At 42.0% G+C, this 22,349-nt stretch overlaps 1 protein-coding gene across 2 annotated transcripts in view; it reads left to right on the top strand.

Moving 5' to 3' along the window:
- EXOG (exo/endonuclease G) overlaps positions 1 to 21,151 on the top strand; it is a 118,269-nt gene extending 97,118 nt beyond the window's left edge. For both annotated transcript variants that reach the window (XM_029588413.1, XM_029588412.1), the window contains exon 6: positions 20,561 to 21,151. In XM_029588413.1, the coding sequence (XP_029444273.1) occupies positions 20,561 to 21,022 (462 nt within the window). In that variant the 3' untranslated portion in view covers positions 21,023 to 21,151. The remainder of the gene's footprint in view (positions 1 to 20,560) is intronic.
- The last annotated feature ends 1,198 nt before the right edge of the window (positions 21,152 to 22,349 follow it).

The following is a 22,349-nucleotide window of genomic DNA, read 5'->3' as shown; positions in this document are numbered from 1 at the left end:
CTATAAACTTTGATTATGTCACCTGTAACATCTGTTAGATCCTGCTGACTTTCGCACCATTCTTCAGTCTCTCTTTTCCAGTTTAGACTATTGTAATTCTCTGTTCCTCGGTCTTCCTACCTACACAATCCGGCCCCTTCAAATTCTTCAAAATTCGGGAGCCAGATTGACTGGTTCACCCATTCGTAATCATATAACACCAGTACTACGGTCACTTCATTGGTTACTTATTACATTTTGTATCCATTTTAAATTGGCAATCACCATTCATAACCACCTTTATAGTGTCACCTCTCCATGGATCACTGCTGTCTTAAAAATACATACCCCAGCAAGATTACTGAGATCGCCTAGTCAGGGCCTATTGGAAATTCCCTCCCCCAAAACTGCACATTTGGAGGAAACTAGAGAACAAGCTTTCTCGATAGCAGGGCCCTTATTCTGGAACTCCCTTCCAAATGAAATCAAGTTATTAAAAGAGCCCAAATTCTTTAAAAAGACATTAAAAACATTCCTATGCCAAAAAACCCTAATCTTAATATTTCTGTAGGCTACGCTTTTGTGTTTTTAATGATGTGACTTTATGAATGTATTATTGTATTGTTGATGTTTTAAATTATGTATGTACCATGCCCCGCCCTGAACTTAGGAAGTGCAGGAACTAAATGTTTTAAAATAAATAAACATGAGATATTCCATACTGATCAGACCAAGGATCCATCAAGCCCAGTATCCTCTCTCCAACAGTGGCCAATCCAAGTCACAAGAACCTGGCAAGTACCCAAACATTAAATAGATCCCATACTACTCATGCTGGCAACAAGTAGTGACTGTTTCCTATTGAATAATAGTTTGACTTCTCCTCCAGGAACTTATCCAGATCTTTCTTAAATCTGGTTACACTAACTGCCTTAATCACATCCTCTGGAAACGAATTCCAGATTGGCTGTCCATGTGGCAGATGAAATTTAATGTGGACAAGTGCAAGGTGTTGCATATAGGGAAAAATAACCCATGCTATAGTTACACGATGTTAGGTTCCATATTAGGAGCTACCACCCAGGAAAAAGATCTAGGCATCATAGTGATTAATACATTGAAATCGCTGGCCCACTGTGTTGCGGCAGTCAAAAAAGCAAACAGAATGTTGGGAATTATTAGGAAGGGAATGGTGAATAAAACAGAAAATTTCATAATGCCTCTGAATCGCTCCATGTGAGACCGCACCTTGAATACTGTGTGCAACTCTGGTCACCGCATCTCAAAAAATATAGTTTCACTGGAGAAAGTACAGAGAAGGGTGACCAAAATGATAAAGGGCATGGAACAGCTCCCCTTTGAAAGAAAGGCTAAAGAGGTTAGGGCTGTTCAGCTTGGAGAACAGACGGCTGAGGGGGATATGATAGAAGTCTTTAAAATCATGAGAGGTCTAGAACTGGTGAATGTGAATCAGTTATTTACTTTTTCGGATAATAGAAGGACTAGGGGACACTCCATGAATTAGCAAGTAGCACATTTACAACAAATTGGAAAAAATTATTTTTCACAACGCACAATTAAGCTCAGGAATTTGTTACCAGAGGATGTAGTTAGTGCAGTTAGTGTAGCTGGGTTTAAAAAAAATTTTGGATAGGTTCTTGTTGCATTTGGAGTGGAAGACTTCCTTTTGCTTACCGCTATTGAACAATCCGGATTTTCCCGCGGGCATACCCACCAAGACCTTGCTACGACTTCAGGAGAAGGGAATCACTACTTTGCTTCCTTTTATGGATTTACAGAACAACTGCATGCACGCCTTCGAACATTGCTGTCAACATCTTCATCTTCTCTCCTCGGACAACCTTACGTATTTACAAATTCGCAGTTATGCTCAATCCAGGCTGCTTCAGTGCACGAGGGAAGTAACTAATGGCCCTTTTCAACGATTTCTCCATCTCAGTTCGACTAAACTGGTGAAATTGTCAATGTATTATAAATTTTTACATATCATCTCCCGATACACACTTTATGATGCTTGCTCATCAGCCTGGGCCTTGGACTTGACGCAGGATGTAACCACCCGAGCTCTTCGTACAAGTACACAGCTGCTTCCAAAAGTAATCTTGAGCATGACCATGAGGGAGTTGCAGTTCCGGATAACTCACAGGTTAATTATCTGGCCTAGACGGGCTTGCCTAGCTGGTATTATACCCACGGGGGACTGTCTTAAGTGCTCTTCCTCAAATGCCACTTTTATTCATTGCCTGTGGGACTGTGCACCCATTCAATCCTTCTGGCAGTTGATCCTTCGACAGTATCCGGACCACTTAATTGATGTGAACTTTTGGAATGCTCGATTTTGTTTGTTAGGGATTTCATCTACTATGAGTCAGCGCATTAAGCTTCGGACTCTATTGCTACATAAGAGCCGATTGGTGGCCCTGCGGATGATTCTTCGCCATTGGACAATCTCAACATCTCCAACACTACGGGAATGGACATACGCTATGCTGGAACTTTATCTTTTAGAAAGAAAGTCATTATCTACTTCCTCTAAGACACAGCTACAATTTGCAGCTATATGGAACCCATTTCTTAACCTGTTACCTCCTTCCACAATAACAGCTATCTCTTAGTGACTTGAGAAGCTCAGTGCCGGCATAACTACTTGGGGTATTATGCATTGACTTTTTGTTTTTGAGACTCATTGCCTGAACTCAGATTTCCTTTATGGGTGGGGAAGGGGGGGATGGGGCGGGATATGGTCTCAGAGAATGTACCTTGATTGCTAAATGTACATGTAAGAATAATTGTATAAATGATTATATGTCTCAGGGTACTTGCAGTGGCATTTACCCATATGTTAAAAAGTTATTGTTAAATTGTTTAAGGCTTAAATCTTAAAAAAAAAAAGGATTACAAACAAAAAAAAAAACTTGATTGTTTCAGAGGCACTTTGGGAGCATGATATAGAAGGTCCAATGGAATGTAAGCATATCAAATAGTCTATCCAGCGAGTAATCTACAGATGAGGCCTCAGTATAGTAATTCATGTTGTTTTGATTAGTTTTGTTTTACATTTTATTTATGTATGTGCTTTTAAGTTTTGCAAACCACATTGACCTTTGCGATACTGCAGTATAGAAGCTATTGCTAAATAAATAGTAGTTTTGGATGCCAGAAGAATACCTTCATTGAAAGAGTTATCCTCAGTGTCACCTTTTCTGTAAAAGTTGATTAAGGGCAATTCCAGGTTTTGTTCAAAGGGATAATTAGTTGTTTTTTGTATTGGGTTTTTTTTTTCAGATTAACCCTGAACTCGTTTTGTCCACTCTGTTCTCAAAACCTATGGAGGTAATTTTCAAAAGGATTTATGTGCATAAAAGCATATATCGTGGCAATTTTCAAAAGCCCATTTACATGCTTAAAGTCCATTTATAAATTCAGTGAAATTTCGGAGAAGTTAATGCGTGTAAAAGTAGCATTTTTCAAAAGCCCATTTATGTGCAGAAAAACCTTTTTCAAAATTACCTCCGTAGATTTTTGGGAAAAGGAAAGGTTCTGTTTTGACCCTCAAGAGGGCACTGACGTACTGTTTGGATAGGATCAAATTTCTCAGGATATTGAAATGGTTCACTGTCCTGTGTTCAAGAGAATTAGCCATCTCTATATGGATTTATTATTTTATCAGAAAATGTTCTAGCAAAACTCATAAGATTTCTTGGTTTTCCCCTCAGAGTTCACTTTTCTCATGTGTAGAAAAGGCATAGTGAGGGAAAGATGCAAGGCAGCACATCTCTGTGTACCTTCACAAAACATGAAAGCATGGAAAAATTGTCCTAAGCAGAAGTGGCCTTCAGAAGACGAGTTCTCCAAGTGTTTTAGATCCCATTCTGTAAGGTACTGTTGCGCTATGCTGGGGGAAGGCAGTACATGTAATAAAACGGAAACTTTCCTTAACTGTCAATTTCTGTTCTCTTCTTATAACTGTTAAACTGTATAGAACTGTGTAGTGTAAAAGATAATATCATGAATTAATGGTGGTCTGTTAAAATGATCTAGTGGAATTAGACCAGGAATGGATATTAAGCAGTATTCCAGTTCTCCTTCCTTAAGCTCATGTAGCATCACCTTGACACCATGCTGAATCCCATCCCTTCTCTTTTTCATTAGATATGAAATCTAAACTTGCTGTAGCTCATCACGTTGCCCTTGAGGATATCAGGATCAGTCTTTGATTTTCAGATTTACTTTGCAATATGTTTTCTTTCACTCATGAGAATAATCCGATTTTTTTTTATATCATTGCATCAGTGAAATATGACATTTGTTCTGGAATATGAGTTCCCTCTCTTTGGCCTGTGGAGGAATTTAGCGACCCTGTGAATCAGCATTTGTCCAATCGGTGTCTCATCAGAAATTGTTATGCTTTCCATTATGAAAACAGCAAAACCAAAACTCCTGCTGAAAGCATACATAACTATCAAGTGCAGATATTACTGCGTTTAAAATTAAGTACTTGGAGGTTTATCTTTATGCTCTGGCTATAAAAATTAGCAGAGGCTTCCCTTATGCAGCTGTTCAGGTACAAAAATAGTGCTGACCTCCAATGATCTCTGGAGAGAGCTTGCAAGACCATGTCAGAAGGACCAAAGAGAAGGTTTTTTGTTTTCTTTTAAACATTTTTTTTTTTTTTAGTTTCAAAGGACCTTATTTACTTTATGGGAGAAGAGCTTAGTAAATCGAGCCCAAAATTTGTTCCCTGTGTTTTTGTGATCAAAATTTTGTTAATTATAACCAGTCATAAATAATATATCTCAAGGTATACAAGCGCTTTGAATAATGCATTTGCTTGTGCAAGAGCACCGACTGACCACTTTCTAAAATCGGTTGAGGTGACTTTAACTACATGACACAACTTTCCTTTCCTTTTTAAATTATTAATTCATAGCTAACTGGTTTGTTTACGGCATAAATCATTGGATCAGTAGAACTGGGGGAATAAGTTCAATTAAAATGCTGTACAACTTCCAGGAAAGCACTTACTGTACAGACCTCAAATCCATAAAAGAATGCATGTTTTGTTTTATTTTCACATTTTTTTGTACACAGCAGTTTTTCAGTAACTGCTGAAATTAAAAAAAAAACCAAAACAGGTTCACGTGCAGTAACATTTTACGTAAGAGTTTTTGTCGTTAGACCAGACAGTAAGAAAAATGAATTTATTTGTAGTGGTAATTTTAAAACAATGAAATTAAAAGTACAAGCAGTGGTTTAGCTTTAAGAATATGTTAGGTACAGCTGTGCTTTATAGGCTGTGGTTGTGTTCTTAGATTTAGAATCCAGATAAATGCAATTAGCAGCCTAGGCTCTCAATCCAGGCAAAACTGTCCTGAAAGTTCTCTGTAAAAATGCTGTCATTCCAGGAAACGGACCATAATAACTGAATGGGGAGGAGGTGTGACCTCTAAAACTCGCACATATAATTATCTTTAGATGAATCTTATGTTGGTCCAAAGGTGGGTATTTCAACTAGCAAGAATCTAATTTTCTTCAAAATGAACACTGACATTAGGACTGTGTACTACAGTAATGGAATGGCACATTGTTGACCAGTAATAATGCCACTGAATAGACACTGTGCCTGCTGTACGGGAAATATGCACTATTCTGCTTTGAAAAGGATTCCAGATTATGACCAAGTTAACTAGGATTTAGTCCTTTGGATTGTCTCATCCAGGAGAGAAAAATTTCAGTTGTATCGTGCTTTCAGTCCATAAAGACTCAAGACCAGCATTATCTGTTAAATTTTAAAAGAAATACGCGTGCCCATTAAACACGTGTATTGCAGTGCGAACAAAGATACGCCTCATTTTATAAAGTCTATGTGTAGCGTCTAAAATACTCATGGCATGTGTATGGTGACAGCCTTTTATGCACCCCCCTAACCCCACCCCACCTCATGAAATCCCACCCTGATTCAAAGTGCCCCTCTCAGTGGTACGTATATGTAGAGTGTCAGACTGACCCTATACAGAGGCTTTCACTCTCTCTCTCTCTCTGGACTCCTGCAGACCCTTGGCAAAGTTTCGTAGGTAACATATACGTGTTGCCGTTGCAAAATTTGTGATTACATGCATCAGCCTTGGTATCGCCTCCGGAGCATCCATGCCCTGCTCCTTTTCTCAGCCTCTTTATTCTGGACGGACGTACAAGCCTGTGTACGCGCATCCTTCCCTGCTCACATAGCACATGAGTGACCACTTTTGCGCAAGCAGCGCTTTGAAAATCTACCTCTATGTAGCTCTGAATCGGGACTTGATTTACAAAAGAAGTTTGAATTTCCCAATTGGGTTGACTAACCATTTTTCAAGAAGCAAAGTTCTCATATGTGACAGTTTAAAAAAAAAAAAAAAAAGTTTTTAAATATGTCCAAAGCAGTCAGAGGTTCAAAATGCACTTAGTGTGATGTAGAGAATAGGCACCCAACTAGTGTGCCATGAAATTTTAGCTCCCTGAGGAAAGAAGACAGGAGTGGGTTTATAACCATTGCCAACTGCAAATGTCTTTCTTCCTCTGCCCCCATGTCCCCTGCATGATGGCCTCCTGCCAGCAGGAGGAGTCGGTGAGCAGTGCACCTTACGTGCTGCTGCGTCCTCTATCAGCTTCCTGCAGAAGACAGAAACTCATGAGACTATGGGACTCTCGTGGTTTTCACTTCATGGGAAAGCTGGCAGAGGAGGTGGCAGCAGCAGCAAGTAAGTAGCATTGCTTGCCTGATTCCTCTTGCCAGATGGAGATGATCCCGAATGGAGAAGTGAAGATGGTAAATGCCAGGTGGTGGGAGAGGAAGGTAAAGAATGGGGGTGCTGCCAGGGGATGGTGGGAAGGAAAGATAAGGTGAGCTGATGAAACCAGAGTGGTAGGGGAGGGAGGAAGGGATGGAGGTGGTGGGAAGGGGACGGTGGTGAAGCTAAGAAAGGTAGGGAAGAGAAATGGTGTTTTTTCAAGGCCGTAGGGCAAGGAGGGGAAAGGAAGTGGGAGGCAGTGCGGTGATGCCATGGATGGTTGTAGGCAAGACATGGTGGTGAGGGAAGGGAAATTGTACTGCCAAGGATTGGGGGAGTGTATGGAAGTGATGCCCAGGAAGTGGTGGTGGGGAAGATGGGCGGGAATGAAGATGGTGATGTAAAGAGGTGGGATTGAAGGGAGTGAATATGCTAGGGGAAGGGAGGGGAAGGTGGTGAGCCACAAGGATGTGGTTAGTGCAGTTAGTGTAGCTGGGTTCAAAAAAGGTTTGGATACATTCTTGGAGGAGAAGTCCATTAACTGCTATTAATCAAGTTTACTTAGGGAATAGCCACTGCTATTAATTGCATCAGTAGCATGGGATCTTCTTAGTGTTTGGGTAATTGCCAGGTTCTTGTGGCCTGGATTGGCCTCTGTTGGAAACAGGATGCTGGGCTTGATGGACCCTTGGTCTGGCCCAGCATGGTAATTTCTTATGTTCTTATGTAAAACGTGAACTTTATGCTGAGTGTGCTGCAGGATAAGGAGATTGGGAACTACTGAGCTTTAAGCTTGGATTCTGTTATAGATCAATTTTTTCTTGGCTTTGCTGTGGTCTGAAATCTTGGGCAACTCATTTGGCCTGCCACATCTGCTCACACATCCACACATGAGATCCAAAAGTGTAGTACTTACCTAGTAAGTTGCATTATGATCTGAATAGATGAAAATCTAGATCATAATCTAGGATACTGGTTTAAAGCAACATTTCAAACTAAATAAGCAAATAACTAAGATATATATGTAGTCCTGGTTATATATTTTATAAAGTTACATACTTTTTAAAGCGCGTAAATAACATTAAAATGTTTGCTCCATAACTTTATAGCTTTTTCTGTGTTCCTTCCTTCTAGCTGCTGTTTCCATCATTAAGTTCTGAATAACTGCTTAGAGACTGTGTTTTATAGGCTTTTGTGAGGGTTAGAACACTGCTAGAATGGAAATATAGAGAGTTCATACCATGTCACAATTTTAAGGCATAAATAAGGAGGCAGGATGCTGGGCTTGTTGGACCCTTGGGCTTGCCTAGTGTGCACTTCTGTTCATCTGGTTTTCTTAAAAATTGCTCTTTTTTTAAAGGTATAGAGTGCTATATTGCAGACCTGTGTACTTGCAATTGGTAGTATTTCAGTATGGCCATCTGCTCATGCTAACATGCTTTTTTTTTTTTTTTCAATCAGCAATGCTAATATTTAGATAATTTGGTTTGCAATTTAATTGGACACAATAAGTAGGATTTTTATTCTTGTTTGGTTTTTTTCCCTGATGTGTTTAATGTTCTCATAGCTTAGTCACTTCTACCATTGTGAATCTAAGTAAATCTGCTCTTCCTGATCCATATCAGAATACTATGTAAGGCGCTCTGTTGTACGTGAAGTGTAAGAAGATCATAAGCAACTGAATAGTGGACTTGAGAAAAATAACTGAGAGAGAATTCTTCAAAACTATAAAATATATTAATCAAAAATGGAGTCCCTTAGACTTAGAGAGGCAATCGAACCAAAAAAGAGGCTCGTCCAGACTTAGAATTAAAATCAAAAGCGGAGAGGCAATGAGCCAAGAAAGAGGCAAGCTGTAAAATATCTGCCTAGAATTGCGATCATCTTTCGCCAAAAATATGTTTGTCTAGTTTTGTAGACATCTTGACTTTTTCTGGTATTATGAAAACTGCCCCTCTTTACATTAATTAACATAATTTTGTACAACATAGTGCAATAAATATTTCAATGAGTTTAAACAATGGACTAGAATCACTTGAGTTTTCAAAGTTCTATGGAAATTGAAGTTGATGGACTAATTCTATTGATTGATTGTTTTAATTTATTCAGTTTGTAAACCACTTTTCCACAGACTCAAAGCGATTTTCATTTGCCTCCCTGCCCAGAATGCTTCACATAAAAAAGGAACTTGTCATTCCCCCCCTCCCCCCCCCCAACACACACACACACACACACACACACACACACATCCTTATCCTTGGTGTGGAATTGTTCTAGTTGGATTGTATGTGAAAATCTTTAAAGGATTATTAAAAAAAAAAAAAAAATTGTCATAAATTGAATAGCATGCAAGTTACAAAAATATGCCGTAGTTGTCAGGGAAGGCAAGTTGGAAGACAGGGATTTCTTTTGTTTGGCACTAAAGGCAGAAAAAGATGTGACATCTTGGATATGAGAAGGAAGTTTTTTTTTCCCAGAGAGCAGATGCCAGTAAAGAGAGAGCTTGAGCGTGAGAAATTTATCTGTGTGAAGGGAAGCCTTTCAGCCAAGCTATATATATACATTAATGTATTCCATTTTATTTTGGGGTGCTGACGTGCAGCAATGCATTTCATCCTTTATACTATTCCACTGCCCATACGGTCTGACTGTAACTGACTAACCTGAAAGAGAGAGGAAGGAGAGCTGCACCAAAAAAGTGAATAGCTGAGAGAAGAGGACTGCGCTGGACAGTATGAGGGGAAAGTCAGAAGGGATAAGGAATGAAGGAAGAAAAGCAGAATAAGGAGGGAGACAGGAACCCATGATTGACCTGGTTAAGGGGAGTAAAAGTGAATTGCAGCCTATTTAGGGGAGAGAGAGGAGCGAGGAACCAGGGAGACCAGGGTTCAAATCCCACTGCTGCTCCTTGTGACCTTGAGCAAGTCACTTTACCCTCTGTTGCCTCAGGTACAAACTTACATTCAGGTCTATCCTGTAAAGTGCGTCCGCGGTTTCCCCGTCCCTAACCGGCTCTCTACTCACTTTCCGGCCGCATTAGCCCTTCCTGCGATCCCGAATCCCCTTTAACCTATTCCTACCGCGTCCTAAATTCCCCAGGCAACCCCTTCCGCATGCGGCATGTATATTGCATGCAAACGAGCGAATTAGCTATTCCCTAGCATCCCGTAACCCGCGCCCCGACTATCGCTATCTTTCCCTGCCGTTTGTCGCGCGTTTAACCTGCTAACTTACCGCCTACCCTGACCCCTGCGGTAGAGGCAGGGGTAAGGGTAGGTGGCAAGCTTTCCCCCAGCCCCCGCTCACCTGCCCCGGCCGCGATCATGGGTGCCGGTCTCCGGGGCAGCCCCAGTCCTCTCCCCTCCTCCCGAAGCGAAAAAACCAAAAGCAAAAAGTAAGTCACTTCACTGTCAGTGTCTCTTCTTCCCTCCTCCCGGAGCAAGGCTGCTTTTCGCGCCCTGCTTTCCGGGAGGAGGGAAGAAGAGACCCAGCGGCGAAGCAACTTACTTTTGCATCCCCGACCTGACCCGACTTACTTTTGCAGCCGTCCGGCCATCTGAAGAAGATATCGTGGCTCCTGCCTCCCGGAGGAAGATGGCTGCCAGCACGGGGGAAAGCGGCCCCTGTGCATTCAATTAGCTGCTCAAGACGTGACGTCACGACGTTTGGCGTGACGTCACATGCCGTGACGCCAAACGTCGTGACGTCACGTCTTGAGCAGCTAATTGAATGCACAGGGGCCGCTTTCCCCCGTGCTGGCAGCCATCTTCCTCCGGGAGGCAGGAGCCACGATATCTTCTTCAGATGGCCGGACAGCTGCAAAAGTAAGTCGGGTCAGGTCGGGGATGCAAAAGTAAGTTGCTTCACCGCTGTGTCTCTTCTCCCCTCCTCCCGGAGCAGGGCGCGAAAAGCAGCCTTGCTCCCGGAGGAGGGAAGAAGAGACAGCGGCGAAGCAACTTTTTTTTTTTGCTTCGCCGCTGTCAGTGTCTCTTTTCCCCTCCCGGAGCAAGAGACTGACAGCGGCGAAGCAAAAAAAAAAAGTTGCTTCGCCGCTGTGTCTCTTCTTCCCTCCTCCCGGAGAGCAGGGCGCGAAAAGCAGCCTTGCTCCGGGAGGAGGGAAGAAGAGACACTGACAGTGAAGCGACTTACTTTTTGCTTTTGGTTTTTTCGCTTCGAAGCAACTTTTTTTTTTTTGCTTCTGGCAGTCCCAACTTCCTGCGTTCCCTTCACGCCACGCTTCAGCGTGGCGTGAAGCGTTAGGCCCGCGCACCCAGGATACTGTATAGGCGCTCTATCCAGTACAATAGGTTGCGCGGGCCTAAGGCTTCACAGACGCGGTTTACATTTACATAAAATTAGGGTTCAGGATCGAGCGGTAGGTGAGCTGCACTGTGCGTGCGGCAACCGCGGGTGCCGCAGGCACTAACGCAGCTCTTCCTACCGCTCGGTACTGGATAGACCTGATTGCGATCCCTCTGGGGAGAAAGAAATAACTACAGTACCCTGAATGTCATCTGCTTTGAAGTGCTGAAAAGTGGAATATAAAATAAATAAATAAATCAGAGACTGGGGAAAGGAAGGAGATGACCATAGGCACATCTCTATGGCACCAAATTCTGACAGCACACTCTGATTTTCAGGGATAACCCCCCCTGCCCATTCCTTTGCTTGTGGGGACTATAATCTTAAAACTAGTCCAGCTGGACTCATGCAATACCAGAAGCAGGGAGAGTCAACTGCCAGAGATTAAGAAGGAGTGATAAAGGCCTATAATTGTCCTGGAGGGAGGAAAGGAGAAATGACCGAAAGAGATGACTACCAGGTATGGACATGACATTAAACATTTATTTATTTATTTATTTAATAGCTTTTATATACCGACGAACGTTGGGAACATCTCGTCGGTTTACAGAGAACAGAACTGAGCAATTACAATTATCGCATAATTATATAAGAAACATAAAAAGTAAAAACATAAAAAGTAAAAAGTAAAAAACAGTAAAAACATAAAAAGTATTTAGGGAGATGCATACATAGACATAGTGATCGCATAAGCTTTCTTCCCTTCAAAAAGCAGGCTAAAAGGGGATCAGTTTTCAGGGGGAGAAATTTTCAAAGCTTTTTTTTTTTTTTTTGGGTAAATACCTGTTTACTTACATTAAAAGGAACTTTGAAAATTGTCACTCCCACCACTGAGGATAAAAGTGCCCACGCTGTGAAAAGCATGCATACTTTTACCTGCAGGAAAAAAGGAGCTGAAGTTAGGGGAGATAAAGTACTGCAATGATTTAATTTTTAAGTCCTTTTTGTTTTTTCACGCATGTATTTTGTTCCTGCTTTGAAGCAGGAACAAAGTACACAGATATAATGTGCCCGCATTCCCCTGCCAGCCTGAGTTTTGCTTTGAAAGTTAGCTTGCAGGCCTACAGGTTTGAGTACTGATTTTCTCTCAATTCACACCAGATTGCTGACCTGGAACCTTCTTCAATTGTGGCAAATTGCTTCATTTTCCGTATTACTGCTGGAGTGGGCCATGCTGGTCCCCAAGCTGCAGATATGAGGGCAATTTTTATATAGCTTTGGAAATTGCCCTGCATATATCTTCAGTTTAGTTCAGCAAGCGTTATTTGATATTACATTTTATACATTGAAAATGATACCAGAGTGTACAGCATTTCTTTTGCAAGCACATAAACACATGTATAAATTAAAGAGGAACATGGGGAGGGTCCATAAAACTTTTTAAAGGTGAATTTTAAAATCTTGGCGTGCGCCCAAGTCGGACCAACACGCACTGAGCGGATTTTAAAAACCGCCCGTGTATGCGTGTATCTCCCGCTATGCGCACAAGTGAAAAGTTCCAAAAAAGTGGCGGGGAGTGGTCTAGGCAGGGCATGGGCATTCATGGAGTTCACCTTGAAATTGTGTGCATAAATATTTATGTGCACAGGCATGCGCCAGTGACCTCTGCCACCTAATTTTACTTCTGCTATGGATGGAGTGTAAGTCATAGAACAAAAAAAAACTAAACACAGCAGGGTTTTAAGGGTCAGAGTTAACAGGGGAAAAGGGAAGCTATTAAACTAAGCGGTTTTGGACGTCCTTTTCCATACCTGGGTGAACTGGTAAAACTGGTAATGGCGTTGGCACGTGTGTCTTAAAATCCACCCACTTATATGGTAGAAGCAGCATTTGCATGCATAGGTGTGCTTACTTAAAGTTGCGCACAAATGTGTGCGTGTTCAGGCTATTTTATAACATGCTCGCACAGATGCGCATATGTTATAAAGTGGCTGCATCCCTGGGTGCTGGCCGACAAATGCGCACATGTGTACTTGCACGCCTGTTTAAAAGTTACTGTCTTAGAGGCTATAAAGGAGTGTGACTGTCAAAGTTTAGGACCCTGGTATAAAGGGTGTTAAATTTGGTTTTAATTTTGTGGTGAAGGCAGGGGTGGAAGGGTTGAAGTAACAAACACGGAGGTCCTTCTACTGCCAGAGGAAATATCCTCTCGCTTCTCACACCTGGGCCCAGCGGGTAGGTTCTAGGGGCTGCCCTATGCAGCAGTGGACCCCCCCAGACTTCAGCCAGTGCCCCAGACCAGTCCTGCTACAGGCTTTTGACTGGCTGCGAGGGAGTGTTAGCCCACCTACTGCCTACCTAATACCCTTCTTCTGGGTTTACCATACACCATGATAAGACCACTACAGATACTGCAAAACACGGCTGCAAGAATTCCAACTGGTAAAAGTAAAAGAGAACTTATCACCGAAACCCTAGCTGAACTACACTGGTTACCCATTGAGTAAAGAATACAATACAAAACACTATGTACCATACATAAATTAATACATAACGAAAAAGCAGAATGGCTGAACACAGCCCTTCGCGTACACGTCCCTCATAGGAACCTGAGATCAGCAAACAAAGCACTACTAACTATTCCTTCAGTCAAAACAACAAGACTAAAAGGCAAGGGAAAAGGCTCTATCTTTAGTAGGACCTATATTATGGAACACCATGCCTTTAGAAATCAGATTGCAAAGGGACATCAAAACATTCAGAAAAAGTTTAAAAAATGGCTATTCAAGCAAGCATATCACAAAGAGAAAGGAGAGTAGAGTCCAGGGAAGTGGAGGTTGCAGTCAGTTGAACCCACTACATATCACCTTATTCAACGTGTGTATTTTATTTTATATTTTAATTTCAACACCAAAGGATAAGATATAATTATTAATTCAGTTTTATAGCTGATATGGTTAAGAATGGACATGATTTATGACACCCACCAATTAGTATTTATTATGAAACTGTGTTACCATATCTTGAAGGCACCTGTTTAGTTGATATAATTTAATACATTTAGCAACATTAATTTATGTGCCTTATTGTAAACCGTTGACGGCATCTAGTTTAATGACCGTATAGAAAAGATTTTAAATAAATAAAAAAATAAATACTGCCCGTATCCTCGATGCAAGACCCTCCAGTCGGGGGCCGACTAAGATTCTTTATGGACCATTGGCCCACCATTACATTGGACCAGTGGGTTCTCTCCATCGTGCGTCGAGGGTGCTGGCTGAGCTTTCTGGGTGTCCCTCCGGACTCTCATCCGTGTCTCTCTTGGGATCAGTCCTCGCATCAGGAAATACTGTTGCAGAGCTCGCCGCCCTGGTAGTAGCCAGGGCTGTCAAGCCAGTATCTACTCTCGATTCCAAAGTGAACAGGGGGACTCCATCCCATTCTCGACTTGAGGGCCTGATTCCCCTCCTACAAAGAGATTGGCTTTGTTCCCACAATCTAAAAGACGCCTACACCCATATCAAGATCTTCCCTGGTCACCAAAAGCATCTGCCTTTTGTGATCGAGCAACATTTTCAATACTGGGTGCTGCCATTCAACCTCGCTTCTGCCCCTCAGGTCTTTACCGAGTGCTTGGCCGTGGTGGGTGCATACCTCTGCAAGTCGGGAGTGTATGTATTCCCCTACCTGGACGATTGGCTTGTCAAGAGGTACGGTCACTGCGTTTGACCATTCGTGTTTTAGAGTCCCTGGGGTTTATTATCAACTACTTGAAGTCCCATCTTGACCCATCACCTCAGTTGGATTTCATTGGCGCCAGGTTGGATACGGCTCAGGCCCTAGCATATCTTCCCCGCTATTGGGCTCTCATGTTGGTGTCCATTTATTTATTTTTATTTATTAAAAAATGTTTGAATACCGCTTTTACAAAATAAAACTGGTCAAAACTGTTCACATACATAATATAAAAACAAAATAAGTAACAAAAATAAACAGATAAAATATAACTAAAAAGTAAGTAATGAATTAAAATTAATATCCACTGCGGGAGTAGTCCATCGTAGCCGGCAGATTTCAGCGCACCGCATGCTTGCACTCTTGGGGCACATGGCCGTGACAGTCTGTCACTCCCTTGGCTCTCTTGTATATACAAAGGGCTCAGTGGACCTTGTGGTACCCAGTGGCAGCAGGCCACCCAGGACCTACATGTCCTTATACATGTTACTCCACCACTCCGGGTCTCCTTGTCTTGTGGGAGAGTCTGGCCAACTTGAAGCAAGGGGTGCCTTTTCAAAATTCCCATGCCCAGATTGTGCTCTCTACAGATGCCCCCAACCTGGGGTGGGGTGCCCATGTGGAGGGGCTCCGCACCCAGGGCTTGTGGTCCACCTAGGAAGCACAGTGGCAGATAAACTTCCGGGAGTTCCATGTGATCCGGTATGCACTCTGGGTGTTCTGGGATTGGCTGATCAACAAGGTGATTCTGATCCAGACAGGCAACCAAGTGGCAATGTGGTACATCAACAAACAGGGATATACGAGATCGTTCCTTCTGTGCCAAGAAGCCGCTCAGATCTGGTCTTGGGCTGTGTCGCAGGATATGGTGCTTTGAGCCATGGTCCTGGCCGAGACAGAAAATATGGTGGTGGACAGGCTGAGTCGAGCCTTCTGGCCCCACAAGTGGTCCCGGAAACAAGAAGTGGCAGAACGGATCTTCCGTCTCTGGCGGACCCCAGATGTGAATCTGTTTGCATCTCCCTGCACAGGAAGGTGGATCAGTTCTACTCCCTGTACAGGATGGACAGCATACCAGCCTCAGATGCCTTTGCCCACCATTGGGACAAGGGCCTTCTGTACGCATAACCTCCACTTCCCTTGTTGGTGATGACTCTCCTGAGGCTACGGCAGGACAAGGGAACTATGATTCTTATAGCTTGCCATTAGCCAAGGCAAATCTGGTTCCCGCTCTTGCAGGAACTTTCCATCTGGGAACCGATCAGTCTGGGGACCTCCCCAAACCTCATCATGCAGGATCGGGGGTGCTGCGTCATCCCAACCTTCAGGCCTTGTCCCTGATGGCCTAGATGTTGAGAGATGTTGAGAGGTTGATTTTGCAGCCCCTCGTGGCATGCTCAGTATTTTCCAAAATATAAGTTTTCCGTGCCGGGCTCCATCTGATGATGTCACCCATGTGTGAGGACTAACATCCTGCTGTCCTAAGAGAACACCTGTTACAGGCAAGCAACTCTGCTTTCCCAAGAAGGTAATATTTAGTGTACTGACCCAATTGAAAGTAAACAAGGCTATGGGATCTGATTGGTTACATCCCAGAATATTGAAGGAGTTAAAGTAGGAACTGCCTGTACCCTTCACAGTACTATTCAGTTTACCACTTGAAACAGGAGAGTTTCCAAGAGCTTTGAGAAGAGGAGATGTAGTACTGCTCCACAAGAGTGGAAACAGGGAGGAAGCAGAAAACTACAGTCCTGTTAGCATAAAGTAATGGATGCACTACTGATGGATAGAATGGTGAGGTACCCTGAAGCTAATTGGTTACAGGATCATAGGCAACATGGATTCAGAAGGAGAAAACATTGCCACACAAACATAATTGATTTCTTTGAAGTGACCAGTTTAGTAGATCACGCAGTGAAGTAGATATGACCTGTCTGGATTTCAGGAATGGCTTTAACACTGTTCCACTTGGAAGAGCAAGCTAAGCCAGTTTGGGTGCTGGAACAAAAATTATAATCTATGTGAAAAATTGGTTGAGCAACAGAACTTAGAAAATAGTAGTCAATGTGATCCCTTCTGAGCAAGGGAACGTGACCAGCAGTATCCACTAGGATCTATAGTAGCTTCTGTCCTCTTTAATGTCTTTTTAAATAACCTGTTGTGAAAGTATACTTGTTTATAGATATGAAAATTTGCAATAGAATAGCCATGTTGGTAAATAAGATGAAAGATTTTTAAAAATTGAAAAATGAACAAAGGTATGGAAAATATACTTTAATTAAAAAAAAATGCAAAATCATACATTTAGGATTTAGAAATACAAATGCATATCCCTACCAGATACCTGAAATTTTTGTTTTGGTTTGTTTCTTTTGTTTTCAGGCCATTTTGGCCCAAATTTTCTTTCAGTACTCTGGGGTTTGTTTGTGTGTTTTTTGTTTAATTGTGTTTTTATTAATTTCGGAAAATAGTGCTCACTATTTTCCAAAACAAAAATGAAATTTTTCGGGACCATTTTCAGTTAATTATGGATTTAAGGAAAAAATGGCCATTTTCAATTTGAATTACCAAGCAGTTTTAAACAAATGCATATCCCTACCAGATACCTTTTTTAGAGATGAAGAACTAGCATTCACCAAACAGGGAATGAGTCTGGGGATCATCATCTCTGATGACCTCAAGGTAGTCTGTCACTGTGTGTCAAAGCAATTGGAAAGTCTAATAGCATTCTTCGGTTTATAAAGAAGAGGTATCACTAGTAGAAAGAAGGAAGTAATATTACCTGTATAGGTCTCTGGTGAAACCTCAGTTCTGGAGAGCAAATCCACAAAAGAAGCAATTTACAGGAAGGCCATCAAAATAGATGCGCCATACTCTGACTGAAGGAGCTGCAATTGTTTTCTAGAAGAAATAAGTAAAAGATATGCAAACATTCAAATATCTAGCAAGCTTTAATAAAGTAGGGGAAGGAAGTATTTTCTGTACAATAAGTTCAGACACAAGGGGTCATCATATGATTTTATCCTTTATAACAGTTTCCACGATTTTTCCGGTGATCCTGACTTCAGTGCTGGGAAAAGTCGTGGAAACTGTTATAAAGAATAAAATCACAATATATTTAGATAGACATGGATTAATGGGACACAACCAGCATGGATTTACACAAAGGAAGTCGTGCCTCACAAATCTGCATTTTTTTGAAGGGGTGAATAAACATGTGGACAAAGGTGAACCGGTAGATGTGGGGTATTTGGATTTTCAGAAGGCGTTCGACAAAGTTCCTCATGAGAGGCTTCTAAGAAAACTAAAAAGTCATGGGATAGGAGACTATGTGGATTGCAAACGGGTTAAAAAACAGGAAACAGAGTAGGATTAAATGGTCTGTTTTCACGGTGTAAAAAGGAAAACTGTGGAGTGCCTCATGGATGTGTACTTGGACGTGTTTTTTAATATATTTATAAATGATCTAGAAGGCAGTACGACAAGTGAGGTGGTCAAATTTGCAGATGACACAGAATTATGCAGAGTAATTAAATCTCAAGCAGATTGTGATAAATTGCAGGAGGGCCTTGTGAGACTAGAAGATCGGGCTTCCAAATGGCAGATGAAGTTTAATGTGGACAAGTGCAAGTTGATGCATATAGGAAAAAATAGCCCATTCTATAGTTACACAATGTTAGGTCCTATCCAGTGGAGCGCACTGTTAACCCGCGTTTGGACGTGTGTTTTCGATGCGCTAGCTTTACCCCTTATACAGTAAGGGATAATAGCACATCGAAAAATGCGCATACAACACCCCGAAACTAATAGCGCCCGCAACATGCAAATGCATGTTGATTGCCCTATTAGTTATTCCCGCGCGATACAGAAAGTAAAATGTGCAGCCAAGCCGCACATTTTACTTTCAGAAATTAATGCATACCCAAAGGCTGCCTTTAATTTCTGCCAGCACCAGGAAAGTGTACAGAAAAGCAGAAAAAACTGCTTTTCTGTACACACTCTGACTTAATATCATAGCAATATTAAGTTGGAGGCCCCAAAATTAAAAAAAAAAAAAAAAAAATCATCCGGCGGGTCGGAAGACGCTCAATTATGCCAGCGTCCATTTTCCGAACCCGTAGTTATCTGCGGGCTCGAGAACCGACGCCGGCAAAATTGAGCATCGGCTGTCAAACCCGCTGACAGCTGCCGCTCCTGTCAAAAAAAGGAGCTAGGGCCGTGCTACTGTCCCTAGCACCTCTTTCTACCCTGGGCCGATACTAAATCGCGCGCACAGGAGAGTGGCCTTTGCGCCTGCCGAGAGAGCGGGCGCGCACCGGCTCGCCCGCAATTTTTTCTGTATCGGCCTGATTGTTAGGAATTATTAGAAAGGGAATGGTGAATAAAACAGAAAATGTCATAATGCCTCTGTATCGCTCCATGGTGAGGCTGCACCTTGAATACTGTGTGCAATTCTGGTTGCTGCATCTCAAAAAAAGATATACTTGCACTGGAGAAAGTGCAAAGAAAGGTGACTAAATGGCTTGGAACTGCTCCCCTATGAGGAAAGGCTAAAGAAGTTAGGGCTGCTCAGTTTGGAGGAAAGACTGAGGGGGAGATATGATAGAGGTCTACAAAATCATAAAAGGACTTGAACAGGTTAATGTAAATGAGTTATTTACTCTCTCAGAAAATAGGACTAGGAGGCACTCCATGAAGTTAGCAAGTAGCTCATTTAAAACAAATCAAAGAAAATTATTTTTCAATCAGCACATAGTTAAGCTCTGGAATTCATTGCCAGAGGATGTGGTTACGGCAGTTAGTGTAACTGGGTTTAAAAAAGGTTTGAATAAGTTACTAGAGCAAAAATCCATAAAATGCTATTAATAAGGAATAGTAGCTTGAGATCTATTTAATGTTTGGGTACTTGCCAGATACTTGCGACTTGGATTGGCCACTGTTAGAAACAGGATGCTGGGCTTGATGGACCCATGGCCTGACCCAGTATGACATATCATATGTTCTTAAGGAAGGGAACTCAAGAGAAATACTTTTTTCAGTGAAAAGGTGATGAATGTCTGAAACAGACTTCCAGTGGAGGTTATAGGAGCCAAAACAGTGGTGGAATTCAAGCACACATGGAATAAGCACAAAGCAACCTTAATGTTGAAGGGATGGTGGTGAACACAGTACAAATAAGACCTATGATGCTCAGTAAGTAGGTATGAAAGGGAGGATCAATACGTCTTTGTCGACTGACATCTGTTTCTGTGCTGCTTTTGTTATAGTATATGTGATGTTTCAATATTTTCCATTTAAGTATATTTTGCAAGCTCTTGCACAGTCAGAATTGCTGAAACAAATTTAACCAAATTCATTAAGTGTGAACCTTGAATCAACAAGTGGAATGTCAGTCTTTTATAGTATTGGATGAAAAGCCAATAAAATTACCTGAGCAGTCACCCCATTCTCACATCACAAGATATCATAAAGGTTAAATTTATCATTTTATGTTTGGGCTGATCAATTTGACGTATCCAATGAATTTTCTCCCTTATTGATAATGAAAATTTAGTATACAAGTTGGTGAGTCAAGTCCATCTCTTGTGAAGTATGTAAAGGTGTTCAATGATCTTTTTATTTTTTTGTTTCTATTTATATTTCTATATGTATGTACATTTTTGCTATAAAATAATCTTTGTGTAGAATATGACTATTTGAAAAAAAATTGTTTTTAATTCTGAATAGTCTCTCTAAATAATTTGTTTTATTCTTAGGTGATTGGGAAGCATGATGTGGCAGTACCATCACATCTCTACAAGGTGATTCTCGCGAGAAGAAGCAAAACATCCTCTGAGCCTTTAGCAATTGGGGCCTTTGTGGTGCCCAATAGTCCCATCAGTTTTGGCCATCAACTCCCTGAATTTCAAGTGAGCGTTGAAGACCTGGAAAAGATGGCAGGAATGGTTTTCTTCCCACGTTTGGACAAAACTAAAGACTGTAAAAGTATCTGTGAAGTAGATACCTGCAAGCTGATGACCTTTGAAAATTTCACATTATATTTAGCAGGAAGGAAAATGGAGAGCGCTCGAAATTTGCGTAGTGTTGAGAAGGCAATGGCAGAAGTAAAGGAGGCAGGAATCCAACCTGATGAATATCTCTTAAACCTTTATAAGAAGAAAAAGGAAGAATTGTTAGCAAAGGAGCAGAAGGTGCATAGCATAGAAAGAGGGGGCTAAACATATTCACAGAGAATTTATTCAGTCTTGATTCTTTATACCATTTACTAGAGATTTCAGCAATGTTTGTTTTAAAGCTTAATATCAATGTGAAACATTTTTAAATGATTAAGTAAATATGACAGTTGGCAGAATAGTGTGTGTGGTTTTTTTAAAAATAAATTTAGTGTGGAATCTTTGCTTTGGGTCAGCTGTCCATTCATAGATACTGTACTAGTAACCCCTGTGCATGTAGGTTAAGTGTAAAATGCTGAAATTAGTGTAAATTGCTGGAAGGCGCTGACATTTGCATCTTAGACAAGATGTGGCGTTAGCTAATATATAAAAAAAGCAAAATAAGGGAACAACAAAACACCACATATAAAAAGGGACAGCTTACTATCGCATATGCTTTTAAGGCTATCAAGAAGATGTCAGCAAGCCTCAAGGTTTGCTTACAGAAAAAAAGCCACCCAGACTGATCGATCATTCTCACAGGACAAGCAGGATGGTAGTCCTCACATATGGGTGACATCATCAGGATGGAGCCCAATCATGGAACCCTTTTGTCAAAGTTTCTAGAACTTTGACTGGCACCTACTGGGCATGCTCAGCATGGCACCAACCCTGCTTCCAGCAGGGGACCCCCTTCAGTCTCTCTTTTTTTTTTCCACGCAGCAGTAGCCACGCGGGTTAAGGAGCTCCATAGAGATTCCTGACAGGAATTTTCCTCATGGAACTTCTTTCAAAATTTTCAAAACATTCTACCCCATAGGGGTCCCCCTATTGATATCCGTATCTGTGGTCATAAGGGTAAGGCTTTACCCTCAATTGCGGTCGATTTCTGTCGAGTTTTCCCTTCGGGGCCTACCGGCCATCGACTGCACCGCAGCTAACTTTTTCTCGAAGCAATGGCGTCGGGTTTTCGTCGCTGCCCCGATTGTCCTCGGACAATGTCCATCACAGACCCGCATAGGGTTTGTGTGTTGTGTTTGGGGTTGAACCATGGCATCTTCACCTGCACCAAATGTGCCCAAATGACACCGAAGGGCCATAAAGCCCGCTTGGAGAAGATGGAGTTTCTCTTTCAGGCAAAGCCACTGACTCTATCGAGCGCTTCGTCATAATCTTGAACCGGTGCATTTGACCTCTCGCCAGCAACGGGATACCGGTGCTGCCCGCCCGGCATCGAGTGCTCCGCAGGCGTCGACTTCTTTCTCCTTGGCTCCGGAGAAGGACCAAGGTGAACATTGAGAGAAGCGTCGGCATTGCCATCGTAAGGCTCAGTCCGCCGATCCAGGCAAGCCCTCAGCATCGGTGTCGATAGAGCCTCCGACTAAAAATCCCA

Source organism: Rhinatrema bivittatum, chromosome 2, assembly GCF_901001135.1.
Source record: "Rhinatrema bivittatum chromosome 2, aRhiBiv1.1, whole genome shotgun sequence".
Taxonomy (NCBI): domain Eukaryota; kingdom Metazoa; phylum Chordata; class Amphibia; order Gymnophiona; family Rhinatrematidae; genus Rhinatrema; species Rhinatrema bivittatum.
The sequence above is the reverse complement of the archived record's forward strand: the minus strand, read 5'-3'. Positions and strand labels throughout refer to the sequence as shown.